At 35.5% G+C, this 14,084-nt stretch overlaps 1 protein-coding gene across 43 annotated transcripts in view; it reads left to right on the top strand.

Moving 5' to 3' along the window:
• Nucleotides 1-14,084, top strand: part of LOC124160665 (calcium-activated potassium channel slowpoke) — a 364,836-nt gene that overhangs the window by 294,759 nt on the left and 55,993 nt on the right. For 14 of the 43 annotated variants that reach the window (XM_046536594.1, XM_046536593.1, XM_046536591.1 and 11 more), the window contains 4 exons: nucleotides 1,731-1,843; nucleotides 7,404-7,559; nucleotides 10,344-10,420; nucleotides 13,487-13,564. In XM_046536594.1, coding sequence (XP_046392550.1) covers nucleotides 1,731-1,843; nucleotides 7,404-7,559; nucleotides 10,344-10,420; nucleotides 13,487-13,564 — 424 coding nt within the window. Of the gene's footprint in view, nucleotides 1-1,085; nucleotides 1,199-1,730; nucleotides 1,844-7,403; nucleotides 7,560-10,343; nucleotides 10,421-13,486; nucleotides 13,565-14,084 lie in introns of all 43 variants that reach the window. The other 29 variants (XM_046536601.1, XM_046536618.1, XM_046536613.1 and 26 more) reach the window with 3 other exon arrangements.

The raw sequence follows: 14,084 nt of genomic DNA, 5'->3' as shown, positions 1-14,084 counted from the left end.
TCTCTGCCATCATGTAAGGTGGTAGGAGGGATGGGAAATCTGTGAATTTCAGGGGAGGGAATGGGATGTTGTTGGGTGACTGATTGTCAGCTAAGCTGATGGCTATGTTATATAGCATTAAGTAATCATTGCTCCCCTTTTTACTCATCTTAAAAATACTGGTTATGGTAAAAAATATAGGAATTCATCTATATCATCACCTAAGTTATGAAGAATGTAGAGTTAAGCATGTATGAGATGAAGAGAAACATGATTTACTAACATTGTTATGGTTTCTTGTCCAGAACCTAATTAGCCAATATATTATTTATGAGATGTCAATATATATATATATGTATTTAGCAAATTTCTGCTTTGTCGAAAAAATATTTTCAGGGATGGCTCTTATTATTTCACATTATAGTAAATCAGCTCTATTGAGTTGCTTACTCTTTGGCATTATTCCATTGTTTGGCTAATAGTTAGTGTTTTAGCCTAATTATGTGGAAAAGTATATAGGTGATCGTCTTTCTCTACTAGATTATACCGATTTGTGAATGTGAAGATTTTTTAAAGTTGAGGTGTTGTTTAAAATATGCATGTTTTCCATAATTGCAATCCCTCCTTCATATTTCATATCCATCAAAACCCTGAGTAGGGAAGTGGCACATCCAGTCACTGATGTGGACTTATTGTGAATGTCCATGTTTTCACCTAACTTGACATCTTTGAAATCTCTGCTAACAATTAAGAATTCAAAATTATTTTGTACATCCTAGTGGCCTATCCAAGAGCTCCTCCATTTCAATCGTCATTGAGTTGCTGTCACCAACTAAAAAATATGAATATGTAAATGTCTGCACCTCTTCAGTTTAATGCAGCTGGGTCCAGCATTGAAAAAGAGGAAAAAAATCATTCATCTTAATTTCTATGTAACAAAAAGCGATAAAAATTGGATGGCCAAGATATCGCATGTGCAAAAGTTCTGCATATTGTGATAGTTATGATGCAACGTGGAATGATTGAGATGATAAGTAATACTTGGTTTGAATGAAAATATCTCAAAACATGGCTCAATTCTACTCCTTCCTACTCTCTTAATGTAGTCTCCTGATATGCAGTCTTGGCAGAATGATTATTTGAGAGGAACAGGCATGGAGATGTATACAGAGACTCTGAGCCCATCATTTGTGGGTATGCCCTTTGCCCAAGCTACGGAGTAAGTACAGGAGCAGGTGTTAGGAGTTTTGGCTTTTTTGATAATTGTACATTTTCACTAAATCTACTTTCTCTCTATTTTCATTTTATCCTTATCACTCGTATCTCTTTCTGTGCCCTCTCATTCATTCTTACTTCAAATATCTCTAAATTTTTATCCCTATTCATTGCCTTCTGAGCTCTGAATTCCTTGTGTATTCTTCTCATTTCTTCATTTTTACATTATTTAAGCCTATTTCCTTCTCTCCTTGGTCCTTGCGGTAATTCCAGGTGCAATTAAAAAGATTTTTAGGCGAAGGATTGGAAAAAGATATTCTGCGTGGATTCGAACATACCATTAATATCCATTTCTTAATATATTGGTGCCACTGTGGGTATGACGATTCAGTGTTGCTCTAGGCAAACCTTTTGTTTTTTTTTTTTTTAAGGTGATAAGTGCAAACTTTTTATGGCTGTTGTAAGTTGTAAGAAAAACTGAATCCACTGCTTTCTCTTTCTTCCCGTACCATTTCCTTCTTCCCTTCCCTTTCCAGTCCCCTGACACGCAAGCTTGGCAGAATGATTACCTGCAAGGCACCGGCTGTGAGATGTATACGGAAACACTGTCGCCCTCGTTCACAGGGATGACATTTCCTCAAGCCAGCGAGTAAGTGTGCGAGCAAAGAGAACATTTAGAGGCTTTGGTAGGACTGTGCTGGTTTGGTCATGTGTGTAGTAACCTGCGTAATCGGATATGGTGTGGATTATTCCTCGGGTAGATGTTTTGAGTTGACTAACCTGCATCCTTACATATAAATGTCTCTGCTTTCATTCATCCTTAACATGTAATCAGCGTGTATGTAATGGTAGCTTAAAGTCTATCACAACTTATTTCACATTTGCCCTTACATGCTCTGGTCACAGTTTTGGGAGTTATTTTTGCCAATTTCTTAAACTTTTAAGTCGCATAGATTTTAGTGTTTTGCTTGTATCCAAATATAACAGTATGTGAGTTTTTAGTTTGAATTTGAACATTTTGTAAGTCATTGGCAGAAAATTTTCTGCTTTAATGTTGTTAATGGCAAATATAGGGCTTTGATTAACTACCTACTAGAAAAGTTTGGAGCATCAGTAAAATTTTGTGTAAATAATCAGTTGATATTTTAGTGAAGCATTGGCTCTGATTGGATTGGATTTTATCACTGACAAATCATGGGATTGTATTTTTGTTCCCATATCCCATTTGCTTAGCTGTGGGATCACCTATTCGTGCACCGTTCTACCCTCGCACATAGAACTCGCATTATCTATGCTATAGAGATTCAGGAGTAGAATTAATTGAATCATATTAATTTTGGAGCCTACAATTAGTTTATTATGTATAACTTTCAATGCTAGCACCTTGTGTTGCATCCATGCATGTCTGGGTTTCCTCATGAACATACATATTGTAGAAAATACCATCTACTCGTTAGGTCAAACTTCATAAAATTTTACGAAATCATATTTAGTTAAAACTCAGTGATGATAATGGAAGCCAAGTCACAGCTTTTAGTTATAGTGCAGCTTTTCATTTGGCTATGTTTTTCCATCAAGTATCCGCTATCATACATTTGGTTATTTGATCACAGAAAAGCTTCTCAACTTCACTAAAACGTTTTCATCCGAGACAGTTCATAGAAATTAACTAGATAGTCTCATAACCGAAGCATGAAAGTGTTGGTTGGTTGATTTAGCATTATTGTTTTAATTATTACCCAAGGATTTTTGGTTACCTGTCTCAATTCCCTTCCTAAATCCTAATCCAAATTTAGTCAGTTATTTCTTCCTAACTGTCTTTCTCTATTCTAATAAGAAGTAATCTTTCCTTATTACCTTTATCAATATTTATTTTTGCTATAAATATTGGCAATGAATACTAAATTTTAGTGATATGTGTATTTCTATTGAATTCTAATTTTTTGCATTTTTTATCCTGAAACATGCCTTAAGTAGTAATAATCCCTATATTTGTGAGGAAGTGTATTTTATAAACTTGATTTCAATTCAAAGGAATTTTTTGTGATTCTTAAACCATTTTTTAAACTTTTTAAATTATGATATCATTGTTTATGTGCATTAAAATGAGAAGGTGAAGTTATGTTGAAGGTGTAACTGAGAAAATCTTTTAAGTACAATTGCTTGACTTTTTCTCACCATGTACACATACTATTCTCAGTCCATCTATCTTCTTCATTCATTAAAGTATTTGCATGTATCAACAGCCTACAGTTTTTATTGCAGTTCCTTTGGAAAGATTAATATTTATGAATGCATGTCATTCCAAGCTACATAAATAGTGGCTAAAAAACAATTTGTCTATAATCACTTTGTGTGGTTAAACAATGCTGAAATAAGCTGCTGCTGAATTGTTTTATAATGTTTATATTTAAATTTCCTAAAAATAATAACAATTCTCACGTTTCTTTACAGTTCATTTGAGGAGTGTCACTTTGTACATACAGTAAAACTTCGAGTTTACACACTTTGATTTTACATCAAGTCTCGTTTTTACGCAGCGACACTCAAGTCCGGCCGGAAAGCATGGGGAATTGCAATGGTGAAACTTCGATTTTACATCTTTTCTTGATTTTGCGCAGTTTTCCGATTTTGCGCAGCACAACTCCAGCCCCAAAGAGGCCGCTAATGTTGATTTTACGCAGTTGTCTTTCGACTTGTTTTGAAAATCCCGACTGGAGCAATATGAAGGTTATTTATTCGTTTCAATGAGTTGCAAAAATGAATACAGGAACAGTTGAAAGGACGTCACGCTGTTGAGCGTGAAACTAAAAACATCGCGAATCTAATTATTGCTTCCTCCTGCGCCCTCTCAGTAATGTTTCAGGCTCCTTTACGAACGCAAATATTGCTCTTCCTTCAAATTTGCCGTAGAAGGATATCGAAACCTAAAACATAGGGCAATCGCCGTGTATACGTAACTACTTTTGATTAAGACAGCTAATCGCCGTAGATATTAACATTATCACCTTTCGTTTATTATTCGACATATAGATCGACGCTGTTTATAACATATTTACATATTGTAATTACAGTAGATGGTCGTTAATCTGGATTTATGAACTACGGAATATCCCTAACGGAAGGTTTTCTAGAATTTTGCCAACGCTATGTTTTCGGTCGCCCCAGCAAAATGTAACGGCGAATTGAGGTGTTAAAAATCCTCCAGTGCCAAAATTTCGGCTTCCAAGGTGATCCAAAAAAGATAGTCGTACTTCTAGTATGGACATAAGTCGATGGTGATTCAACACGATGGTAAAAGCAGCATGCATTGTCTCATTCCACGGGCTATCCCTCAGGGCTAACCCCACATCTGCGGGACGAATGGAGGCGAGGGAAAGTTGACTGCGCGGCACACTTATCAGAGCTGACTCAACTTGTATCTCATTGTCGGTGGGTTTAAATGAAACATGGTTGGCACTTGAATAGCTATTAGCTTAACTCCGCTAGGTGGCAAGCGTTTATTTTTAACGGAACGGGAGTCAATGCCCTCGGAGAATAACTCGCGTCGTCAATCGTCATGTAATAATTGAAGTCAAATTCAAGACGTGAGTGATAAGGCAGTCCCTTTAAACTCGGGAATAGCTTAGCACCACAAAATCGAAGTACAGAAAGTGTCCGTTGTTGTTATCAGATATGAGGGAGAAAAATATTGCGAGAAGATGAGTCACACGGCTTGTGAGTCGAAGGTCCCGGTGCTGAATTCGCGGAAGAATGCCGACAGAGAAGCTATACGCGGTAGATTCTACCTACTAATGCTAAAATTTCATGGGAAAATGCTTTTTTAATGCGTAAAAATTATAAAGAGGGAAAATTGTGCCGGACCATTAATCATTTTTTTATTCATCACTGGCGGCATGACTGCAGTTGCGTAATTATGTAAATAGCTCACTTTAAAAAAAGTTATCTAAACACCGGAAAAATCTGAATTTCCGAATATCCAGGGTCCTGTGTGCTCTGTATTATCTATGGTATGCTATTTGGAAGGAGTTAACAGACAGCTGGGGTCGTAGCACCATTAATTAAGGGCTGGGGGATAGGAACCCTATGTTGGCATTAGCCACGTTGTAATGATAGGCTCCAAAGGGACCAGGACTTAACGTCCCATCTGCTGGACAGAGTGGTGCACAAGTAGGGATAGTGCCATCTCTGATAAGTTTCTGCTACTGCCAGGACTTGGACCCAGGCCCACAGGGTGTAAAACCTTTGTGATGTATTAGCGAAATTTTGCTCCCTGTTAATGGGGTTAATTTGGATGACTATCCTCAGATATCCCATTTCTTCAATCTCCAATCTTTGTTTGTCTGCAGGTGGCTAAACGGATTTCCTGAAAACTGCTTTTAATGAGATTATTTTCGAAAATTAGCTTCTCTGCGAGCATTTAGTATTACCATTCCGAAATTTCTCCTGGGTAACAGAAGTAATCTTAGTGCCAGAAATGCTAGCAATTCAACCATGTTATTCAACCATGGGAAACATTGTTCAGGAATGCAACGTTGTTTCTCTTAAGGTAACACGTCATCTGTGGTGTTTCTTGTGAGTAAATAAGATTAATAGGCTTCATAGAGTTCCGTATTCCTGCTTTCCAAGCATCGCAGTGCGTGATCGCGCTCAGTGATCATGGATAAGTGCTCTGCAGCAGTTGCACCCCAAGCAACTTGTGCAAGACGTGACTACATGGAGTGGTGCCTGACAGCGTAGTTTCCGACGTTGCGCAAAGGTTTGAAGCATTGGTACAAACCACATCTCTGATTCCATGATCTTGTAGCCATGTGTGCGTGGTTTCCAGAAACCAGGTATTACATGGAGCAGTAGGAATATGAGTATAATCAAGTTATTGCCGCTAAAAAGATCCTGGTCGGGAAAAGAGAGCTCTTAATGATTCCAGAAATCAATCTAAACAGATACTGTGCGTAAATAATAATAGATTGTTTGATTTGCATAAATTATGAAAATTAGAAGAAATTAAAGTGAAAGTTTGGATTATTCGTGATTTCCGCTTATTTGTGCCGCCTATCCTTATCATTAGTCCAGATAATCGATTGTATGCTGTAGATATTTTGTTTTACCCACATGAAAATCTTCAAAAACCGTATTAACTTGAATTTTCTTGGGTTTTTAAGAAGTGCAGTCATTCATCATTCAACAGTTGAATTCTGTAAAACTTTACTTTTGTGCTTGCACATTAGACGTTTTGCCACAATTCTTTATTTTTCTTTGCCTCTATGACTCTTTTCTAACCACATTGTGACAAGGTTAACATAATTTAAAGTGGACTGCCATTTGTATCAGGCTGTGGAATGGTACACGGTGCAGATTATGTGGTTTAGTACAAACTATGACAATAAAACTGCAGGAAAAGTACTTGGTGGGTATTGACACAAGGACAAGTGCAACACACTGATTGCTATGGTATTTCACGCTTTTAATGGTGCAAAATTATCAAGTAATTGTGCTCCTCACCCCAATGCATTGTGTTACTCAAGAAAATTTGGTTTAAATATTCCCTTAAAGCACAGGATTTGGCATAAAGTCGTCAACAAAAAATAGTACTATTTTCTTATTGAAAATATATAAACAGTCCTATGATTTTTTTCATTCTATTTTATAAAATTTTGAATTTTGATTATCAATTTCGCGCTTCCCATTGCTGGGGCCCTGCTAAGTTGTGGGGCTCCATGCAGGCCCATAAAGGCAAGTGGCATTTGGATGGAAGTATGTCTCACCAGCTGCAGTAGTGCTGGAAAGGTGGGTGACACACGGAGGAACAGGTTATCCTGCAGAGTTGGATGAATTGTTGTTAAATTGTCTGCTGAATTTACTACCTATTAAATGACTTAGCTTTCAGGCTTACCAACATAGAGCCTCTCCACATCAGGAAATGAAATTACCTTGTACAGTCCAGCTTTAATATTTGACTACCGAGTTTACTTTTTAGATTATTTAAATATTCAATTTCCATGATCCAGAGGGCATTTTTTTCATTCTCAAGAGGTTAAATTGTTGTTCCTCACTATTCCATAATTCAGCAGTGGCTTATTTTTTGCTCAAAGACCAGTGCTCTTTTGGATACTTAGTAAATATGCATAATTTCATTGCTCTTGCCAATTGTATTATACATTTTCGCGTTGATACATATGTCTAAGTCTCTGGCCCATTCCGTTTTGCAGATTGTGCTTCACTAAGTTAAAACTACTGTTGTTGGCCATTGAGATTAAGGGTGAAGATGGAAGTGACAGCAAGATCTCCATCAATCCCAGAGGTGCTAAAATCCAAGCTAATACTCAAGGATTTTTCATTGCTCAGTCAGCAGATGAAGTGAAAAGGTAATTATCATTAAATTTTGAAGTTATATTGCCAATATGGTATTGGCTGTTCCTAATTAGGCATGTGTTCATCGCATGGAAAATGAAGAGGTGACTGAATCTTAATACAGCTCATGAAATCTTCTAGATATGCATTAATCTTGTAATAGCACCAGCATTGTTGATTCTTAGGTTTGAAATATATCGTATTGCTTGGATTAGTGTCAGCACAGGGATGAAGTGTTTCTTGGGTGATGATCCTGAAAGCCTTAGACACATCAGATCATTTTTTAAACTCACTAGCCATTTGATTAAAATGAAGGTGAGAGTAATTTTTTATGTTTGTATAATTTTTTATTTCTTTAAATGTAAATTTCATAATTTTATTGATGTTGTTTTTGAAATGACAATCAATAAGTAGAACATGTGATGCTAATGACTTTAGTTCAACATACCCAAAAAAAAACCATATCTACTGCCAATACTCCTCTTACTATGTTCTCTATAGAACCTGGTTTGTTCAGGCGACGGAATAATTGGGTTTGGAAACTGGAAAATGCTGGTTTCATAAATTGCTTTACACTTTTTAGCAAAAATCTGACGCACTTAGTCCATCTTAAAAGTAAGAGTAGGTAAAAATATCCAGCTAAATTTATGAAAATTGGTTGATGGTATCAGTATTGAAAACTGATAAATTTTGGCTTTGTCTCACGCCTTCTCAGAACCAATAAAAGTGCTGTATTAAAACTATTGAACACATTCATCAATGCTCAGTTTCTGATATTGTTAAGAATTGATTAGAAGTTTTAAAATAGTGTCACTCTTGGTATCAATTTGCTAGCCTGCAAATGGAAGTAGGAATGTCACTTGAGGTGGATGGGTAATGCTATGATTTTTTTTAACATTACCTGATAGAGTGATAGGAGTACTTTTATTTTCTTTGGATTTTAAAATCTGTTTGAAGGTTTGCATATTATAGGAGTTTTATCACTTAGTAAATTTTTTCATAATCTTGTGAGTGAAATTATAAAATATTTTTGCTGTTTCAGAAAATGTGACTTAAATGTATGACTCAATGTATGTGTGTGTATGTATGATATTTCAATTTTAATTGTTTCACTGCCTGCTGGCCAATCTGTCTGCCAATAATTTTGATGCCCTCATGCATAATGAGTTTTTTTTGTTGGTAAGAGTTAACAGCATAGATGAATTATTTCATTAGTTCAGTAAATATTAGAAGTGTGTAATGCCAGTGATAGCGATCAATGGATTCGGCTGAAGGGAGGAAGGGAACCATGGTTAATGACAGACAGACGAACAAATGGTAGCGTTTATGTATTGTCTCTACTTGATTACATCCTGCGCGCGACTTCCGCACGCCAACAGTACCTCGATGTCTCGCCGTATCCCTCGTGACATTCTCCGAAGCCCTCATTGACTCCTGATGTCATCAGTGCATCGCGCATTTAGGAACAAAGTGCGGTGCTGACTCAGTAGGTGAGAAGGCAGTACAGAAATGCAGGTGGAAAGGGGGAAAGTGGTCAGAGGTGGGTGGAAGAAAGAATGCCTATGCAGGCAGAGACACGTCTGGGGGAAGGAAGGGAAAAATATAGGCGGAAAGAGATGAACACAAAGTCATAGGCTGGTCAGCAATATTACAAGCGGGTTAATAATTCATAGTGTGGATTTTTCAATTTTTTTCTTAGCGATGTCTATTAATCAGTGAGTTGGAAGTTGAAAGATTGCTCATTTCAAGAACATGTACAAGAAAATTTTGGAACATTTAGCTATAATTATCTGTAGAAAGTGTTTGAAAATGAAAATAATTTACTTATTGCAAACTTTTATTCATATAGTTATGTTTTCCAAAATTATCAGTGCAGGAAAAGAGAGGGAATTTTCATCTACTATGTACGCTTGCTTCCACCAAGCACTATAATTTTCCATAGAACTCATTTTTTCAGATAATAATGGCCGTTGTCAAATTTTTACTAAAAACACTTATGCCACTAGCTTCAAACCCACCACTGTCTAAACCCCAGTGATGTAACCAAATGTTTAAGAACACAAACGACCTCCCACACACCTCAGCCTAATGGGACTCCCAACTTCTTTTACAACTCTCCCAATGGCGTGCAGAAATTTTTACAAGCACCCTACTCCAAAGCCATCCCACCCTAATGTGATTCCCATACTTCATGCTGGAATGCTAGAAATGCGATGAGCAGCAACAGAGGAGGTTAACAACTAACTGATTTGCTGTGTGATGAAATCTCTATACTGGGGACTGGCAGTTATTGAATTGTTAAAAATGATCATTGAATCACAAAATATCAAAGTATGGAATTTAAAGTAATGTTACATAGAAGGCACAAGGTTAGGAATTTAAAAAGTGATGTCTAAGGTGGTGGCAAGTGAACAGGAAGTTTGAAAGAAATATTTCTGAAAAAAGCACTGATAATATTTTTACCTAAAAGTGTGAATAAAAATTATTTGCCTCAAAACATTGGTTAAAGTAGCCCTAGCTGTTTTACGCATGGATGGAAGTGGCTGGCTCTCTAGGGTTAATATGAGAAAAATAATATTTCTTCCTTTGGCATAAAATCATTGTCTTGAAACAAATAACCTCACACCTAATTGATTGCAATGTTAGTTGGGAGTTTGAACCTGAAATTCTAGCTGCATTATTGGTGCTAAGTAATTTAATCAATAAAATATTAGATACATACCATAGTTCTGAAAATATTGGTAAATATGCTTAATTAGAGATATTACTCACAATAACCATGATTTAACCTTTTCTAGGGCTTGGTTTTACTGTAAGGCTTGCCATGATGAAATAAAAGATGAAACGTTAATCAAGAAATGCAAGTGCAAGAACTGTGAGTACTTCTATTTGAAAAATAATTGTTTCTCTCTAAATTTTATCTTTTTTACCACTTCTTTGTGTCTTATCACAACTTGAGACACTTAGCTTGCAAATGGCCTCATTCTCCTTGTCTATATCTTATCCAGATCTTGTTAAGTTCTTTTGAAGTTTCACATTCACTTCTTCGATGCCTTCATTTTGCCATGGAACTATGGTTTTAAATCACTGAATAATTTTAAAATTAATATAAGAGTATATATTTGCAAACATGAGGTAGTTTTGCCCTAATATTTTCCCTAAGATAGTGTTTTATAAACCCCAATGGATGTTTGGTACTTTAGGTGAGTTGTTAATTATTATCTTTAATGAAAAGTGTTGATAAAATGTAAGAAAAAAATTGGTTAAGGAATTCAAATGGTTTGGTTACATTATGTAATTATGAGCTTTGGGATAGTTTGAAATATTGTGGAGGCATCTAGTTTTTAAAAAGTTTTTGACATCTTGAAAAGTGTATCTTGTGATTTAAAACCATAGTTACCCAAAGCTCATCTATTTTCTGCCCACTGTAACTTTCAGAAAGAGGCATTTCCTAAATCCACTTTTTAATTGCAGTTACAGTTTTGCCTGATATGATGACGGCTGTGTGTTAGATGTTTTTGCAGTGTGTTTTAGTGCATGCAACAATTTTCACACCTCTTTATTTCATTTAAAACCACTTTTTGAAATTAAATACTGTAACAAACAAGTTGTTTTCCATTAACTTACTTTTTTCCCCTACCCACTGCATTAATAACATATTTTTATGATCCTTATATAGTATTTTGAAGAACCATGCATATTTATTTAACAATTATTGCATTCTACTTTTTATGGATACATTTTTACATTTTAATATACATATTCCAGGCTAAGAGTAAACACTTAATAAAGTAGGTAATTATGTAATAGTATTCACTTAGCTCCCTCATAAATTTCAGAGTAATTATACCTTTGTTTTATTAGTCACGAACATAATTTATGTTTTCATGTTACATAAATGAGAGTTTTTGTCCATTAAACACATGATTGGTTTAGGAATACATATTATCCTAAGTTGAGAACACAACTTTACAAGCAAACATAACAACCTAGAATATTTTTTTCACAAAACCTGATGGATAAAAGGTAAAAAAACTAATATGCTTTGAAATGCTTTTCATTATGCTCTTACTGTGGTAATAATATGGTCATATTTGCGCTACATAAATATTCAGTAACTTGTATGATTAGTTTATGAGTTAACATCTTTAGTGTATAGAATTGTTTTCAGTTTATGTCAACCTTACATATTTATGATACTGAACATAATGGGATTCCATTCATGTGTTATGAATTGAACTTAAAATGCATATTTAAAATTGATTTTTAGCATCATTCTCAGTCTTGAGGCCTGCTATAAAGTGTACAATTGTATGTGTGTTAATTTTGGTGTGTTTTATTTTTATATATTTTTGGATAACTGCATAAGTGCATTCAGTGTCTCAAATTATGTTTTCATCCTGGCATTGAATAGACTAAGATGAAGTTCTTATGTAACAAAATTTAGGCTGAGCCAAAAACATTGAGTTCTTTGACTTATAACGAGACTCCTTCAGAATGTGAATGTGTTACTATGAGATTCAGTAGATAGATTTCTTTGAATGTTCTCAATATGGATTTACATGTCGTTCCAGTGTAATTATTTTTCACTTGCAATTGAGTGGAGTCATACTTGAAAAATCAGCAGGTCAGGTGCCAGGTTGTGTCCTTCTCCATACATCCTTACAGTTCCTTCTTTGGGTATTTCCTTCTTCTACCCTTGCCTTCTGTATCCTTTTTTCATTTTTTATTAGCTGTTTATCTTGGTATATTTTTACCACCAATTTTATTGTAATTAGTTGTCACCCCCAGAATATAACCTTTGAGTCAAACCAGCTAAATATGTATTGTGTCCAAAATCAGTGGTGGAGTCATACCTGTTTTTGACATTCCTTAATAAAACAACAAAATCCTTTTTAGCTTAAATATCTAGTCTCCAAAAGTAAAATTTTTGACTGGTGATGTAACATTAGACCTATTCAGACTTAAATGCTCAGGTTGATAGTCCGAATAGGTCTGAAAGAGGATCAGAAAGGCTAATATGACTCCTAATCAGACCTTTTCCTCTCCATATCCACAACTGGTGCCCGGTTTAAAAAGTTGCAGGCAACTTAAGGAGGTTCCATCGCATGTAAAAATACTCATACCAAATACTTTTCGTACATTTTGTTGAAGTTTCCCTTCCATAAATAATATCCATTTATGTTATGAAACAAAATAAAAGTATATCAAATATAGAAAATTGAGTGCTTATATTTTCTAACTAATCCTTTTTCAAGCTTCATGAACTGACCCTTGCATATTTTCATCAAATTAATGTGAATTGATTTAAATTACAGTATTCATTTGCTCATGATTCAAAAAGTAGCGTGGTGGTGTGTCTACGTTTTATTTTCTCTTAATTCTTATGGTTCAGCCAACTTTATATTCGTATTTTGTCTCAGTAGTATTTATATTGTAGTTGTGATCAGCATTTTTCTTCAGTTTAGAACATCATTGCCATTAGAGCATATGTTAAATTCTGATTTCCAATTGTAATTTCCAGAAAGTATAGCATGGGAACCTCATTTTTTCTTACCTTTCATTGATGACGCATGGTGTACTCCCATTTGAACAATTATGGCCTGTAGAGAGACCTCTGCTGTTACGAGGATTCACTAAGGCACCGATAGTCCATTTAAATTCCATCTACTTGATATGGCTAGAATTTGTTATAGCGAGTGATAATTTGGGCACTATCAAGTCTCATTCTTGCGCAGTTACACTGTAAAATTATGAGTTCATATTTTGGAATTTTCTCTTGAAAATTACATTTTCCTCGTTTTTCGGTGGAACCTCCTTAAACATGTGGTGAGCAAAAATATCTTGCAAAAGGGAAGGGAGAAATCTTGTGCTGTACTGATGGGAACCTTGCCTTCTCTCTCTCTCTCTTTCTGGGCCCTCTCTTCTTCTCCCATTGCAGATGTGGGGATGATCATGATGCAGGCAGGCATGGTGAAGGGTGGCTTGAACACAGCAACCTATCAGAACTATACGGAGGGTAGGGGATGATATACTCCTCTCCTCCTGTCTTTATATATATATATATCTATATATATAATCTATATATATCTACTATCTACAAAGTCTCTGTCTGTCTCTGTCCATCTATCTCTCTGTCGCACACTCATTTTTGCCGCTCCTAATACTATTATACATGCTAGTTTCCCCTTACGAATGTACGCTGGCTTAAACTCAGGGTGGGAAGGCTATGTGACCATTCAGTGCAGTTAGCTGTCAATGTTAAGGAGCCTTAAGACCTCTTATGAATAATGCCTTGTCTTAGATTTGCTTTTTTCAGTAATTAATTTGGTTGGTGAAGCACTGATTGCATTGCATTATACTTGGGCAAGCTATATATTGCATCTATGATACAGAAGGTAAGCACAGCTGATTTACACTTTTTTCTATTTTTCCTTGGGCAATATCGTATTGACCCAAATACAAGGGATGGCAACTAATGATATCTTAATTCGAACTTATAGATATTCGATAAATAATACAGTATGTGCTTAAATATT

This window comes from Ischnura elegans, chromosome 6 (genome assembly GCF_921293095.1).
Source record: "Ischnura elegans chromosome 6, ioIscEleg1.1, whole genome shotgun sequence".
Classification (NCBI taxonomy): domain Eukaryota; kingdom Metazoa; phylum Arthropoda; class Insecta; order Odonata; family Coenagrionidae; genus Ischnura; species Ischnura elegans.
The sequence above is the reverse complement of the archived record's forward strand: the minus strand, read 5'-3'. Positions and strand labels throughout refer to the sequence as shown.